A 14,651-nucleotide genomic window follows, 5' to 3' on the forward strand; every position below is an offset into this window, starting at 1 on the left:
GCAGAGCAGAACTGTCTTTGAGCAGAAAAGAACAAATTTGATCTAGCAAACATTCTATGAGTTTGGTTCAACATAGGTCAGGTTTTAAGAGAGCCCAGCTGGCCAGTATGCAAGTCTGCCTGGGAGCTGGCGGGTGGGCTGGTTTCCACAAGGCCAAGAAAACCCCCTCTTGCCTCAGAGCACCAATTAATAAAAGTTTTTCAGCGAGTGGTGCCGGTGAGGAAAACAGGCTGAACTGCGTCCAGCTTTCTGTGAAACGGCTCACGGACCGGCCGACCCGCAGTCTCGCCAGGCTCCCGGCTTTGGGCGAGCAGAGGATGCGGCTAACACAGCCTCCTCTCCTGCGGCAGCTGGTGTGAGCGCAGCACACGCAGGCCTGAGCCGTTCCAGCCTTCAGGTTCAAAGCTGTGTCTGAAAATTAAAAGCTGTTTTGATATTGTGGTTCCAAATAATCTGGCTCGACCTTTTTTTCATGCTAGTGATTGAGAAAATGCTCTTTGATCTTTTTTTAAGTATATCATTTGCTCGATGGTATGAGCAAAAGGCTAGATCTGGTCTAGGTGGTGGAACCTTTAATGGTCAATGTATCTTTTATCTGCTGGGTTGTAGGCGTGTGTGTCTGTGGTGCTGGTGCTGGTGTTGGCTTCGGACTAGGAAAACACTCCTTCTCATGCCCTAAACAGCAGCAGACCAATATGGCCCTATATTGCCTATAAGTGCCTTTGATGTGTTTTTCTCATTTCTGATTGCTACATTCCTTCAAAAACTGTTTACTGAGCACATGCTAGGTTCCAGACCCTCATCCAAGGGCTAGAGATACAGAGACAGGATCACAGGGGAGGGTCTACCCCGACTGGGGTCCAAACCACTAGTCACAGAGCAAATAAGCAGTAAGTAGTGATGAGAGCCCCAGGGACCATAGGGGATCCTCCAAGGCGGGGGGCGGGCGGGGGGAGTCACAAAGGACAAGCAGCTATCACAAGGGGCAGTCAGGGAAGCGGGGAGAATGTCCCAGACCACGATTAGAAGAAGGATGGAGGCACAGTGCCTAAGTGAGGACGTGTAGAGAGGGAGGCAGGGACCAGTCCACACTACGGAATTTGAATTTGCTCTGGGTTCTGTAAGAAGCAATGCAGGATGTAAGGTGGAGGAGTAACATGATCGGACTTTTGTCTTAAAAACGTGACATGCTAGCCGTCGCGTGAAAAATGGATTAGAATGGGACAAGAGCGAAAATGTGGAGGCTGTCACAGAAGGCCAGGTGACAGAAATGGTGATGTGGTGACCAGAGACGGGTGGGAGCTGACAGGGTTATTAACAAGAGTGGCTGCTCACATTTATCGAGTGCATCATGGGGGCCAGGCATGTTTCCAAATGTGTAACATGCGTTATCTTCTCGAGAGCCCTATGAGGCGGGTGCATGACCCCCACTGGTGTGAGGGAACTCCAGGACGACGAGGTCAAACTTCACGCCCAAGGTCGCGAGAGCAGGAAGTGGCAGAACCAGATTGCTCTCCACCACAGTTCGCTACACGGCTGCCGAAGATGTGTTTGGAAGGTAGATTTGTCTCTGCTCTGAAAACATGTCAGCCCCGGTGTTCTGCAGATACTGACTGGCAGCCTTTTGGGAGCCAGGAACTGGCCAGGGGTTGGGGGGGCCTCAGCAGAGACGAAGACCCCACCCCAAACCTTGCGGCACTTCGCCCACAGGGAGAGGCTCTTCCTCGCCTCTGCTTCCTTTGTGTGCTGTACTCAGTTATTCTGTCAGGTAAAAGCATTTCCTACAATGATCAGCCAAGAATTCAATAGGACAGGAAGGGGCCGAGGAATGTTCTTCCCCATCTGAGTGTGAACCAAAGGCTGGTGTTAGGCACGTTGGCATCGAACAGGCTCCGTCCATTGTCACCTGGACAAATTTCCTAACCCCTCTGAGCCCAGTCTCTACAGCCGCAATATGGCCCTGTATCGCCCTCAGGGCGCTCTGTAAGGACTCACAACCCACTAGTGAAACATGCCCTGCAGCACCCCAGACCATGGGGCTCAGTGGGCAGACAGACCACGGGGCTCCTAAGTAGCACTTGCGAGGTAATGCGGACGGGCAATTGGAACGAGATGGGACAAACCTACTGCATGGTTGTCCGCTAATGTTTGGATGGCTGGCACAGATGGATAAAGGTCAATGAGCATATTTTTTTTAGATTTATTTATTTATTTTAGAGAGGAAGGGAGGGAGAAGGAGAAGGAGAGAAACATTGATGTCAGAGTGAAACATCGATCATTTGCCTTTCCCACACACCCTGGAATGGGGACCAAACCTGCAACCCAGGCACGTGCCCTGACGGGGAATAGAACCTGCGATCTTTCCCTCTGCAGGATGATGCCCAACCAACCAAGCCACACTGGTCAGGGCTGAGCTTGGTTTTTCATTCACTGGCACGACCAGAATCATATACCTTCGTGCGTGGCGTAGTGCTGACCTTTCCCACACCACCGCTCATGACATGACCAGACGCGCTCCGGTGACTATTCCTCACTCTCGAGGTGACAGACCCCTGATTTTCAGGTCCCACTTTCTCTTTTCCATTTGGAACCCATGGTAATAAATGGGGAATGGACAGACCCAACAACCCAAACTATGATGTCTTTCTACCTGTTTTCAAGGGCAGGTGTCGATGTATATAATGTAGTGTCCATTTAAAGGGAGATGAGCAGAAAAAGAAAACAATGAAAGACTAACACAGAAGTCACATGCATGTGGCAGTATGCGTGTGTACTCCGACGTCAGACTGCACAGCACCAGCTGTGTGACCCTCCATAAGTCTCTCAACCCCTCTGGGCCTAGGTTCCTCATCCCCAACAGGCACCTACCCACTGGGGTTGTTGTAAAAGTGAAACGAAATTGTGCGTGTCAAGTGTGTTAGTAAGAGCTCAAACGGGTGTTAACTGCTGGTACAGCTGCTCTCATAGGCAAAAGGAGCAGGCAGCTCTGAAGCTTAAGAGAAACGGCTGTTGTTACCTAGTTTGGCAGAACCGTGCGAAGATGGCGAAAGGAAGCTAAGCTCTGTAATTCTTGTGATCCCTTCTAAGGGGGGTGGGGGGCTTTATGAATCTTGGGAAATGATCGTTTCTTGGGTTTTCAACTTTCCCTCTCTGTCTTACATCCCTCTTTTTCTACAAATTGTCTTCATAAAAATTGGGAAATATATTGTGAAGACAGTCGTAGAACAACCTGGAACAGTGATAAGCCCCCCTTCACAAGACTTTGGAACTGCAGAAGATCGTGAAGAGGGAAGAAAGTAGCTGAACGCGTGAGGCCCGTGCAGAGAGACAGCTGGGGAGTTCGCTGCAAAGTCGAGGGCCCCTCGTTTTCCTCCTGCTTGTGTGTTTCAGCTGGAAGATGCAATTGGCAGAGCGGCCCTACTGTCCGTACACAGATCGCCGCCGCGCCTACGGGGGCAGCGTGCTTATTCTGTGGACGGATGGGGTCGGTGGGACAGTCCCAAACGGTAGCAATAACATCCTTCAGTGTCAGTGCCGCGTGGCTGCATCCAAACCTCTGTGTATTTATGACTTAACGTGGAAGCAGTATATTAAGAGATTATTTCGCAGGACACTAAATTGTCCCCTAGTTTCCAAAATGCTGTATCAACAGTTTTATTTATTATACTTTGTGAAAGTAAATGAGAAAGAGCTGGGGAAAGGGAACTTTTTTTTAATTCCAGGGAAAAAAAAGCCAAACAAGTTGTTTTGATTATTTTGAGAATTTTAGAAAATGGAGAATAATAAGAGGAAATCGAGTGTGAATGTTCCATTATTCTTACAGATGTAGAGTTCTAAATAGATAGGATCCCAAAATGCTGAAATTATCACCAAAAATAATTTGAATTTTGTAGCTAAATCGAATTGAGTGCTAAGAGAAACAGCGTAAGCCCCATTTCGCGTTGCGGGAAAAATAATTTCATAAAAAAGATGGGAGATGGTTTGCTGCTGCTTATTTTCAGTCTCTCTGAAACCATGTGCTGGCATTTCTTCCTGGCCAGGCAGCATTGCCCAGCGGTCAGGACGAGGCTGACTTTGGAGCCAAAGAGAGCCAAGTTCAGTCTCCACGGGCTCGGCTCTGTGGCTCTGGGCGAGTCACTCGGCCTCTCTGAGCGCTTCCCTCTTCCTTGCTGTGCAGATGATAACCACAGGGTTCGTGCCAAGATCAGTGATAAAAATGCACTTGAAAAGCAGGTGTCCCAAGGTCTGACACGCCGAGCAAACAGTAGCAGCCCCTGAAGGGGGAGATGGTGATGCTGGGCAGGTGACAAGACAGGGACAGGGACAGGCTGGTACTTTGCTTCCACTCCCCAAAGCAAGACCTCGGAGCTTATGTTATTTACCGGGATGACTTTCCCATAAGGAAAACAAAAAGCATACATATTTGCAAAGATCAATTCTGAAAGAAATACAAGCCGAGAAGTAGGCAATACCCAGTCTCTATTCTTTTCCCTGTTGTTCATTTCCTCCTCTTATGTCACACCTCGATGTGCTGTGTCTATGGAGAATTGTTCCGTTGTCTGATCTCTGTGTAAAAAGGTCCAGGCGAGCCGATGACGCCAGCATTGAGAGCCCGGGGTTCAGCCTGTCTCGAGCTTTTGCTGCTGACCAGAATGAGATCCCTGGGCAGGAAGCACCCGGCCTGGGTCCAGAGTGGTTTTCCTCTGGACCTTGCCTCTGCCCTTATTTAGCTGTGTCTGAGGAACAGATCGTTTGAATGAAGGGTATTTATTTTCCGAACTAGGCACATCACATCATGATTTTTAATTATGGTGTTTATTGTGTACTCTGTTTTGTGGACGCTCCAGGCAGTTTACTCCTCCTAGGAATATATTCATTGCCGCATTTCCACATTCTCGTAAGAGAACATCATTACCCAAATGCGTGTATGAATGATTTGGTAATTTGTGAGATAATGACAGCTCGTAGTGAAGTAAATCTTCAGCAGAAAACTGAGGTGGATCCTCTGAATACCAAATGGGTTTGCTGGGGAGATCACGGAAGCCCGGCTCTAACTGCGGAGAGCGGGTGCCTGCGGGCATAGTTGACAGACCGGACGGTCCGCTGGAGCCTGTGCGTGAGCCTGCCACACAGAGTAACTAAACCGTCCGTCCACGTGTGCGGTCTTCAACAAAACGATCGGGAAACGCAGACCTGTCATCCGTGGGTTTTTCCTTATTCTCAGTAACCGATGCCAATCTCCTACCTTCCCTTTCCCTGTTTCCCTCATTTCAGTGGCTCTAGAACTGGTGACCGGGTGTCAGGGTTGGTGTCGAGGACCTGGCAGCCCTTGCCACGGATGAAATAACAACAGAGTGAATGTGACTGTCTGGACCTGCCCCCACCCCCCCCCCCTGCACCTCCACAGTCGAGCCTGCAACGCTGAACCACATTTCTTTTCGTCTTATTTGATCCAGTGGCTTGGAACGCATTCTGTCCAACTTGGGTTGCTTTTCTACAAGAATGATTCGGTGTGCGCCATCCATTTATTCATTAAGCACTTCCTGTATGCTATCCACAGTGCTAGGCTTAGAGGTGGGTTTCCGCGTTAGCTCAGCCCGAGGTGGGAAAAGACAAGTCAACAAGAAATTAGGTAGAAGAGGGAAAGTCTTGTAACAGAATCCCGGTGGAATATACAGGAGAAACGGCCACTCACTGCAAGGGGCGGGAGGGCAGAGAAAGTGCCCCGACAGGCAAACAGGAGCCGGTGTTTCTTGTTCTCCTATACTTTGGGGAATAAAATATGTCGTATTGATGAAATCTATCTCGTTCAACCTATGTAACTAAATTATATAATGATAAATTCAGAGAAGAATAATTTCAATATTGGTCTAAAAAAAGCAATGTAGGGGTTATTTTTTTATTTCAATACTCAAATCACTTCAGAAATGTTATTAGGAAGAACATCATGCACATAATAACATTCAAAGGAAATCGTAAATGATCGTTTCCAGCCGTATACAGGGTCCGGCAGCAGTAATGCCTGTGGGACTGTGGTTGGTAGGATAGTAATACGGGTGCAATGATTTATAGTTTTAATCCGAACATTCCACCTACAGTGTCCTATGGTGAGCTCGAGTGCGATGTTGTTACGTTACCGAATTCCATGCTGACGGCTTTGTCACAAGAGGTTTTGCGCTACAGATCAGGGGCGCTATTTGTGCCGGACCCTGTATATCCAGACTCTGAAGCCGGGAATCAGAAAACACACTGGTCACTCAGAAAGGACAAGCTTCTGCTTGCGTTCTCACCAAGGAAGCGCGTCCTGTCTGCATGGCTCCCTCCCTGTCTTCAAGCTGCTCCCGAAATCTCAGACTCTCAGAGTCAGCAGCTTCCTGGACGTTTCCAAGAGAATGTCTCCCAGACGTCCCACACTCAACACAGCCAAGGTTCAGCTCATGGTCCCCTCCCTCCTTTGTGAATGACCTGTCTCCATGGAACTCTGAGGTTTCTGGTTCTGTCCTCTCCCCTGCATTTCCCATCCTGAGCTCACGCCCTGGTTTGGGCCTTGGGGTGGGCTCTCACACCAGCCTCCTCACCACTCCTCCCGCTGCCCCTTCCTGTCTGTCAGAGTGGCCTGTAGCTCCAAAGCTTGTACCTGCTCAGATCCCTGCTGTGTCTAATGGCTTCCCATCGCACGGGATAAAATTAGTGACACTCGGCAACCTACAGGATTGGTCCCCAGCCTGCCTGCCTGAGCGCCATGTCTCCCTACCTCAAATTCTACACCCCAACAAGTTGAAATTCCATATAGTTTTACATCTCCTACACGCATCCCCCATTAACATGCTGTTTCTGTACCCTCTGTGCATTGGAGCATTAGTTTCCTCCATCTAGAATGTTCTCTTCCTCATCTCTCCCCACATTTCACCTCACTAACCACTCTCAACCTGACCCCTTCTTCCCCATCCTTCACAATGAGTGCCGCCTCCCCCAGGCTTCTGAATTAGAAGCCTTTCCTTGAATTCCCCCCATGTTCTGCGTGTATGTGTCTCGATCAAGGAGCCACGATCACTCTTTGGGTTTGTCCTTCACTAGATGGGGGGTCTTGGGGTATCGTACTCCCAATATCCAGCATACCAAACACTGGTTAAATGAGAGAATGTGGAGGTGTCGCTTATAACAGCAAAACAAATGAAAAACAGCAAAATGAACTCCTGACATTTTATTTTCTGGTATGGAGAGGAAGAGAATTCCTTGTTAGATCAGCTCATCTAATAAGCAAGGGAAAGAACGTTCTCGTGAAATTATGCATTCACCTTCTGTTTCCATTTGCTGACACAGAGAATCTATCTAATTGGATTTTCTCCCTTGGGAAATCTAAAGGCAGCGGGTCTGTTGCTGTCACATTTCCAATATGGCCATTGTCCACCTGCCTCTCTCATTTTCTCAAGAGACCTTTGACTTTCAGCCCCTTTTAAATTAGACACATGTCTTAGAAAGCCTTGACTGTGTGCCCTGTCAGTCTCATCCACAGTACCTAAGAAGGATATGAAATTTGTTTACAGGTGGGAGAGGACAGCCCCAGACAAAAGAGAACGTACCTGTAGTGTTTTCCTCAAATCTACCCATCCATCCATGCATCCATCACCCATTCATCCATTCCTCATCCATCCTTCCATCCTTCCATTCATCTATCCATCCACCCATTCATTAATCTGTCTATCATCCATCCATCCATCATCCACACATCTATCTATTCATCGTCCGTCATCCATCCATCCAACCATCCATCCACCCACCCATCCATCTATGCACCCACTCATCCATCCATTCACCTATCCATCCATCATCTACTCATTGATCCATCCACCTACCCTCCATTCATCTATCGATCTATGCATCCATTATTCCACTGAACATATATTCACTCCGCACTCAGCACAGGGCCCACAGCTGGCACTCAGTAAATATCTTTTGACCCGCTTGTAAAGGTGGTACCACACGGTCGTGAGTAATGCCAGGTTCTGAAGCAGAACCACAGGGTGCTGCCTTGGGCAGGTCACTTAACCTCCCTGTATCTTGGTTTCCTTGTTTAAATTGGGTAAAACATACTATCTAATCCACGGAGCCAGACACTAGGTGCTATTAGAATTAAATGAGATACATAGAAAGGGCTTAACAAATTCCTGGGTGGGGGTGGGGCTGCATGATGAGCAAAGAGCCCTTGTGGGATACATGTCTGAGTGGGGGGAGGCAGAGAAATGAGTAAACAGATGAATAAAGTGGGAAGCTGAAGGGGTTCCATGACGTGGGTGGAGGTGATGGAAGCTGCTTTAGACCAGACACCAGGAAAGCTCCCTCTGCCCAGCTGTAGTTAAATAAATAGTTATTTATTTATTTATTCGAGAGGATTTGAGGTGCCTTAATTTTTTTTTATTTTATTTATTTATTTACTTTTCTGGAAGAATGAAAAGGACCAGCCCCATGGAAGCCACATGGAGAATGTTCTGGGCACGGGGCATAGCAAATGCAAAGGCCCTAAGTGGGATGGGGCAGAATGTTCTAGAATGAGCCAGACATGCAGTGTTGGCTGGGGTAGAGTGAGCTACACACAAAGGAGACATAATGTATCGGGCATAAAGCTGTAAGCACCTGGGAGCCTGCCAAAGGCATTGGGGTTTTGTTCCAAAGGCGATGGGAAGGCCTTGGAGGGTGTTAGCAGGGGAACAGCCAAACGTCACAGTGGGGCCTGGACGACTCCATTACTGCCCCAGGCTCTTCCCAGCCTGTGGGGGTGTGGGGTGGACCCACCGACACTAAGGACATCGGATCAGAGAGCAGGATGGGTTCTGTCCCCCAGCCCGCACACCACGGAGCCCTCACCATGGAGGCACACCCGTGGAGTCGAACTGTGGGGAGCCCGTGCCATCCGGCTTCCCTCTGCCTGTCACCTCAGGGCCTCGTGAGCCGGAGGCTGGAGAACGCTTCGGCCTCTCGGAGCCCAGAGGGCTGGGGCTGATGCAGAGGGCCGCGCACCCATCCTCACCACGCCCCACTCCACTCTGCGATGGAGAAGACACGTGCACACAGGTGACACTGTCGTGTCTGACCCCACAGCCACATTCTCCGCCAGACTCCGTGAGAGGCTCACAGTGCAGCGCACCACCGGCGTCTCAGCTGGCGGGGAGGGGGGGGCACATCCAGTGAAAGCCAGCAGAGCCGCACTTACGAGCTCCCTAGAGCTCCAAGCGTGCCTGCGGTTGCACTTCCGTTCCAGTGACATCTGCGCAACAGGGGGAGCAGTAGGTTTGTTAGACGGAAGTACTCATGGCTCTTGGCAGTGCTGCGCTGCCTTACACCATGAAACCTCGTACCTGGTTTTACTGCCGTGGCACCCCCAAAGCCCCCTTGTGCACCGTGCTGAGTGCTGTCCACCAGAAGCTGACCTCTGATCCCAGCTTCCCCGGTGGTCTCCCGTCTCTTCCATACATGGATCCAGCCCTCCAGGACATCCATCGAAACGAGCTTCAGCGAGAAGGCCTCAGAATGCATCCCTTCGTTCTACCGACGACCACGGGCACTGCTCTTCTTCATATTAGGGGTCCATATACCTGGCTTCTTTCAAAGAAGGATCCAGTACTGTGAAGAGCAGAATTACTGAAGCGTTCATAGGAGATAGATAAAATTGTTGATGAATAACAAATAGCACAAGTAATACTAATATAATTTGAATTAATAATACATTGTTCTTTTCCTACTCTACCTGGGATCTCGAAGCTGACCAAGCCCCCATAGTCCCCAGGGCCTCTGGAGCTCTGCTGGGTCCTGCTCCTCCCCGTGGTCACCTGTGCTCCGTGCCACTCCCACTGGCTCCTTGGCAGCTCTGCCTGTCCCCTCTGGTCCCTGTTTCTCCAGCCTGTCCCTTTAGATGACTCCCCTCAAGTCCCCATCTCCTGACTTCACCTCTTGTCTCTCTGCTTCCCTTCGAGCCACACCCTGGGAAGACCCTGCGCCCTTCCCTGTCCCCTCATCCTCCCCTGTAGCTGTCCCTGTCATGGTCCCCAGCCCACCACACCTTCCTGGAGCTCTGCCACGAGGTGGCCGGCCACTACCTCCCTGTCTAGGCTCCTTGTCTCCAGCCTCAGAGCCCCACCCCCCAGCCTCGCCCTCCCTCCCCCTCCTCTGCTCCGGATCTTCCCTGCGTGGCTGTGGCACCTGGCAGTGAGCCTTCCCTGGGAGATCCTGTGACAGCTCAGAAGAGGGATGACTCACACATGGGGACTTGAGACCGACAGTCAGTAGGGAGGGTCACGTCCCCTGGTGGGACCTGTGTCCTACGCCGAGTGAACAGGGAGGCTGCAGGCCTTCATCAGCGACTGTGAGGGATCATCTGCACCCTATTTTGGGTGCAGTCTTCTCACTCGTTATGAAGGAGAACACAACCAAGACCTGCTGGGAGGGTGTCAGTGGTTTAAACCAGGCACCTCCGAAATGCGCGGAAATCCGTGGACCCTGGGAAGATGACTCTCACTCTGGCCTTGCCTGGGAGGGGGTCTCAAGAAATGGGACCGTCAGAAAAGAGAGTTCCCACATTTGCAGCCTCCCTGCTGACAGCCCCTCCCTCCCGTCTTCATCCGCACTCTGGCTGCAAGTGTTCCCGTTACGAAAGAAATCGCAGAGTCATTTAGGCCCACGCTTTGCCATCGCCAGTGAGGATGTGGTGGATGGCACAGCATCTTAGTTAAGATAAATAGGGTCTTCCTCCTGTCACAGTTGATCTTAGAAATTCAGTATTTCAGTGTGTCCAAAATCCTTTTCCTCACCTCCTACAGTGTTGTTCTAAACTCTTCTTTGACATTTTAACATTGACGGCTGTGTGCTCACCCACTAGGGTACCAGCAGGGGCAAGACTGTGGGTCCAAAGCGATTGTCCCGGCAGGTGGCTGAGCCATTCATTCTAGACAGTGGGACTTCCAGGCGGGTGGTTCTCCCAGCTCCGAAATCCACACCTAGTCTTCAGAGAAGAGTGAACGTGTGTGTGTGTTCCAGTGTGCATGTACACATGTGTGCCTATGTGCACGTATGCCAGGGTGTGCAGACGCCTGCATATGTGTGGAGAATGAGGTGGGAGGGTGGGGGCTCCATGTGTGGGGGGTTCCATACCCACACGTCTGACTCTTGCCTGCCTGAATCTCCCCGATTCTCCCAGGATAACCTGCCTCATGGAGGTCCTTTGGGAGCCCCAGAAAAACTGGGTCTTCTATAAAATAAGCAGGGGGTGGGGTCAGTCCCTGGCCGCCCTGCGACCTAAACATTCACAAGGGACATATTGGTGTGATCCCACATTCAACTTTTCATGGTTTTTCCCCCGCAGAGGTCTCATCGCCAGCGGTTTCACGGAAACCCACTATCTGCAGGACGGCACTGACGTGTCCCTCGCCCGAAATTACACGGTAAGCCCTGCGTGGTCGGCCCGCTGTGATAATGTGCCGTCAGAGCTGTGTGTAACACCTGTGGCTGTTTTAGCCTAAACAAACTCACCTCCCAGCTTCTTCCTCTGGGCCCCAAGAAGAGCGTGTGCATCACTTAGTGCCTAAGCATTCCATCATTACCCCAGGGAAACTTGGCCTTGGCCAAGTGTGTGCCGGTGCAGCCCCTGAAGATGTGGCTTTACTGTAGCCTGACCTTGAACCCACCCTCCAAGGACTGTGGATGCTCATTTGGGCAAATCCCTTCTAGAAACCCTATCCAAAGTTAGAGTCAGCTCAGAAAGCTGTCATCCCTGGGCTGAACTTGACTGCATTAAACTTGGAAGTACCTTAAAGAATTCAAAGGAAAACAGACTCTGCTTAACCTTTTACAGATGTACCCAGCAGGTTGATAGGATGCTGTATCAGGGTTGTTACAGAAGTTTTATACGTAACTTAGACAAGATGTTCATTTTATTTGTTCCTTTTTAAGAAATACTTGCTGTGCACCCTATCCTGGGCCCCGTATGTGAATGTGGGGGTTCAGAGAGAGTGGCTGCCCTCTGAGGATGAGGGCGGTCCCTTGTTTCAAGGCACTCTGGCCATTTGTTTTCGAAGGACAAGCTTAGCAGGGGCCTTGCATTTACAGTGTGGTCAAGTAGCTGTCATGGTCGCGGTGAGCTCTCGCCTTTGCTTTACGTCAGCACTTGTTTGTCACGTGTTTGCGTGTGGCATACACATGCCTTCCAACTCCCAGCAATACAGGGGGTGAGCTGAAGAGAGCACAGAGACACCCTGGGCAAGAGAGACGCACGTAAGGATCGTTGTCAACACCCACCTGGTCAGGCATGCAAGGGAGTCAGGAGGCAGGAACGCAGAGGGGACGCGAGGCCAGAGCAGTAGGCTGGCGAGTTTGGGTCTTGAGACCCCCAAGGGCCATTCAGGGACCAGAGGGAGGGCCTGGTGCTGGAGGGTTTGAGACAAGAGGAGTGGGCACCTGCGACGGAGAATCCACAGAAGCTGGGCCCCCAGGGAGTTGCGTCCTCCGTGAGAAGGGGTGAGAAAAACTCCATCCACAGAAGGGGCAGGAAGAGGGCTGTCCTGAACAGAAGAGCAATCTTGTAACACACAGAGAATCTGAAACCCTGCTCGCTTCACGAGTGTATGGTTGGAAGGGAGTGGGCCGGTGTCCAGATTTCTAACGCCTGCGTGGGAATGCAACCCCTGTCCATACAGCGACCCCAGAATGAATCCCAAATCAGCAGCCCTGGGTCCCACAGGCCCAAACTGAAGCCAACCCCAAATCGTGCTATAGGGAAGTTTCTTCAGCCCAGGTTACACAAGATGCCCGTGGAAAGAAGGAAGGGAGGGAGGGAGGGAGGGAGGGAGGAGGAAGAAATATAACAATGAGCCCAAAATCAAAACGACAAACCACACAATGGAAAAGGCCACTGTGAGCGCGCACTGCTGAACAAGAGAAACCAGACTTAGCACCACCAGGAATGCGAGATAATAGAAAAATCAGAGCACAAAATAAATATTTTAAACAGAACAGAATAGGCCAAATAGAAATTCCAGAGTGGAAATACAGGAAAGAAGCAATGTTTCAACACAGCGTGAGGAGAATGTCCCTGAATTGAGGAAAGACAGGCGTCCCCGCAGGAAGACTAAACACCAGCCCACTCCAGGACGGTGCAGTGTGAACCCGCAGACCCAGAGGAAATCGTAAAACCACAGGAGGGAAGAGGCCTGATTCGCACAAAAGGATCACGGAGCCGCCGGCACACTCCGCGTCGGCAGCTGCGAGTCCAGACTTCAGAGAGCCGAGGGAACATTACTGTCGACCCCAGCACTGCACTCAGTTAACTTGCTTTACAAAAGTAAGAGTGAAATGCATTTTCATACAAAGCCAAGGGAGAATCCCCTACTCCCGGAAGATCTCGGGAAGAAGGAAGCGAACACCAGACAAGAGTCGGATGTCAGAGGCAACAGTGAACAATACGCTTGTACGTGAATAAATCTCAATACACTATTCGAAGTAACAATTACAGCAATAATGACCCCATCTGGATGTTTTCAAATGAGATTTGTGGCCTGGCCAGCATGGCTCCGTTGGTTGAAGCATCATCCCATAAACCAAAAGGTCAAAAGGTCGTGGGTTCGATTCCCCAGGTCAGAGCATGTGCCTGGGTTGCGGGTTTGGTCCCCCATCCAGGAGGTGTGGGAGAGGCACCCAATTGATGATTCTCTCCCCACCCCCCTTCCTCTCTCTCTAAAAAAATAAAAATAAAAATAAAACATGATGAGCAAATAGTTTTAAAACAGTTTAAGAATTTATTTTGTACTAGAAAACAATAGAGATGCTGGTTAACTTTAGATTTTAATAAGTATGCATCTTACAAATTTACAAATACCCAAAACAGAAGAGAAAAACAAAATGTGTAATTCCAAATAATAGAGGGTGAATAAAAATAGTGTATCTACCCAGTAGATGGCAAGAGAGAAAAGAGTCCAAAAAGAAGAAGAAATATAAAACAAAAACTACAATAAGATAAAAATGAGTTATCACATTAATCTCATTGTATGTAAATGAATTGAATCTGTTAAAGTATAAACAGATCATCTATTTAGAACTTAAAATCTGGCTACTTAATTTTTGCAAGATTCTCACTCAAAATACAAAATGCTCACTGTGTTTGCCGTGTATGATGTGCACCCTCATTTCGTGCGCATTATACACGGATTATTAGGCCCATTACTATGCCCATGGTTTGTAATCATTCTACCCATGTATAATGCGCATCCTTATTTTCCCCTAAAAAATTTGGGCAAAAAGTACACATTATACAGGGCAAAATACAGTATCTTAACCCAAAGAAATTTGCCTTCTTAGTACGGACATCAGACAAGCCAGATGTTAAGGCAAAAAAAAAAAGCATTATCAGGGATAAAGGGGGTCATTTCTTGATTATTGCTTTCATTGTTAGACAACCCCGGTCCCTGCTAGTTAGGGAGGGTGGGAGGCCTGCCTTAGAAAGCCCCCATGCCCTCCCTCAGTCAGTGGTGGGGAAGACTTGCCCTTCCCACTCCCCAGCCACAGGGACATGCTGAGTGACCTGCAGCCCCAGGCTCTCCAGGCTGGGTCCCAGGCTTGGCTAGCCATGGGGCGGGGTGGAGGAAAGTGGGAAATTTGGGGAAGCC

General features: G+C 49.8%; 1 protein-coding gene across 1 annotated transcript in view; it reads left to right on the plus strand.

The window, feature by feature from the left end:
• Positions 1-14,651, plus strand: part of ADAM12 (ADAM metallopeptidase domain 12) — a 280,799-nt gene that overhangs the window by 160,132 nt on the left and 106,016 nt on the right. Inside the window, exon 4 of the mRNA XM_053922662.1 lies at positions 11,357-11,435. Within this exon, the coding sequence (XP_053778637.1) occupies positions 11,357-11,435 (79 nt within the window). The remainder of the gene's footprint in view (positions 1-11,356; positions 11,436-14,651) is intronic.

Source organism: Desmodus rotundus, chromosome 4 (assembly GCF_022682495.2).
Source record: "Desmodus rotundus isolate HL8 chromosome 4, HLdesRot8A.1, whole genome shotgun sequence".
Lineage (NCBI taxonomy): Eukaryota > Metazoa > Chordata > Mammalia > Chiroptera > Phyllostomidae > Desmodus > Desmodus rotundus.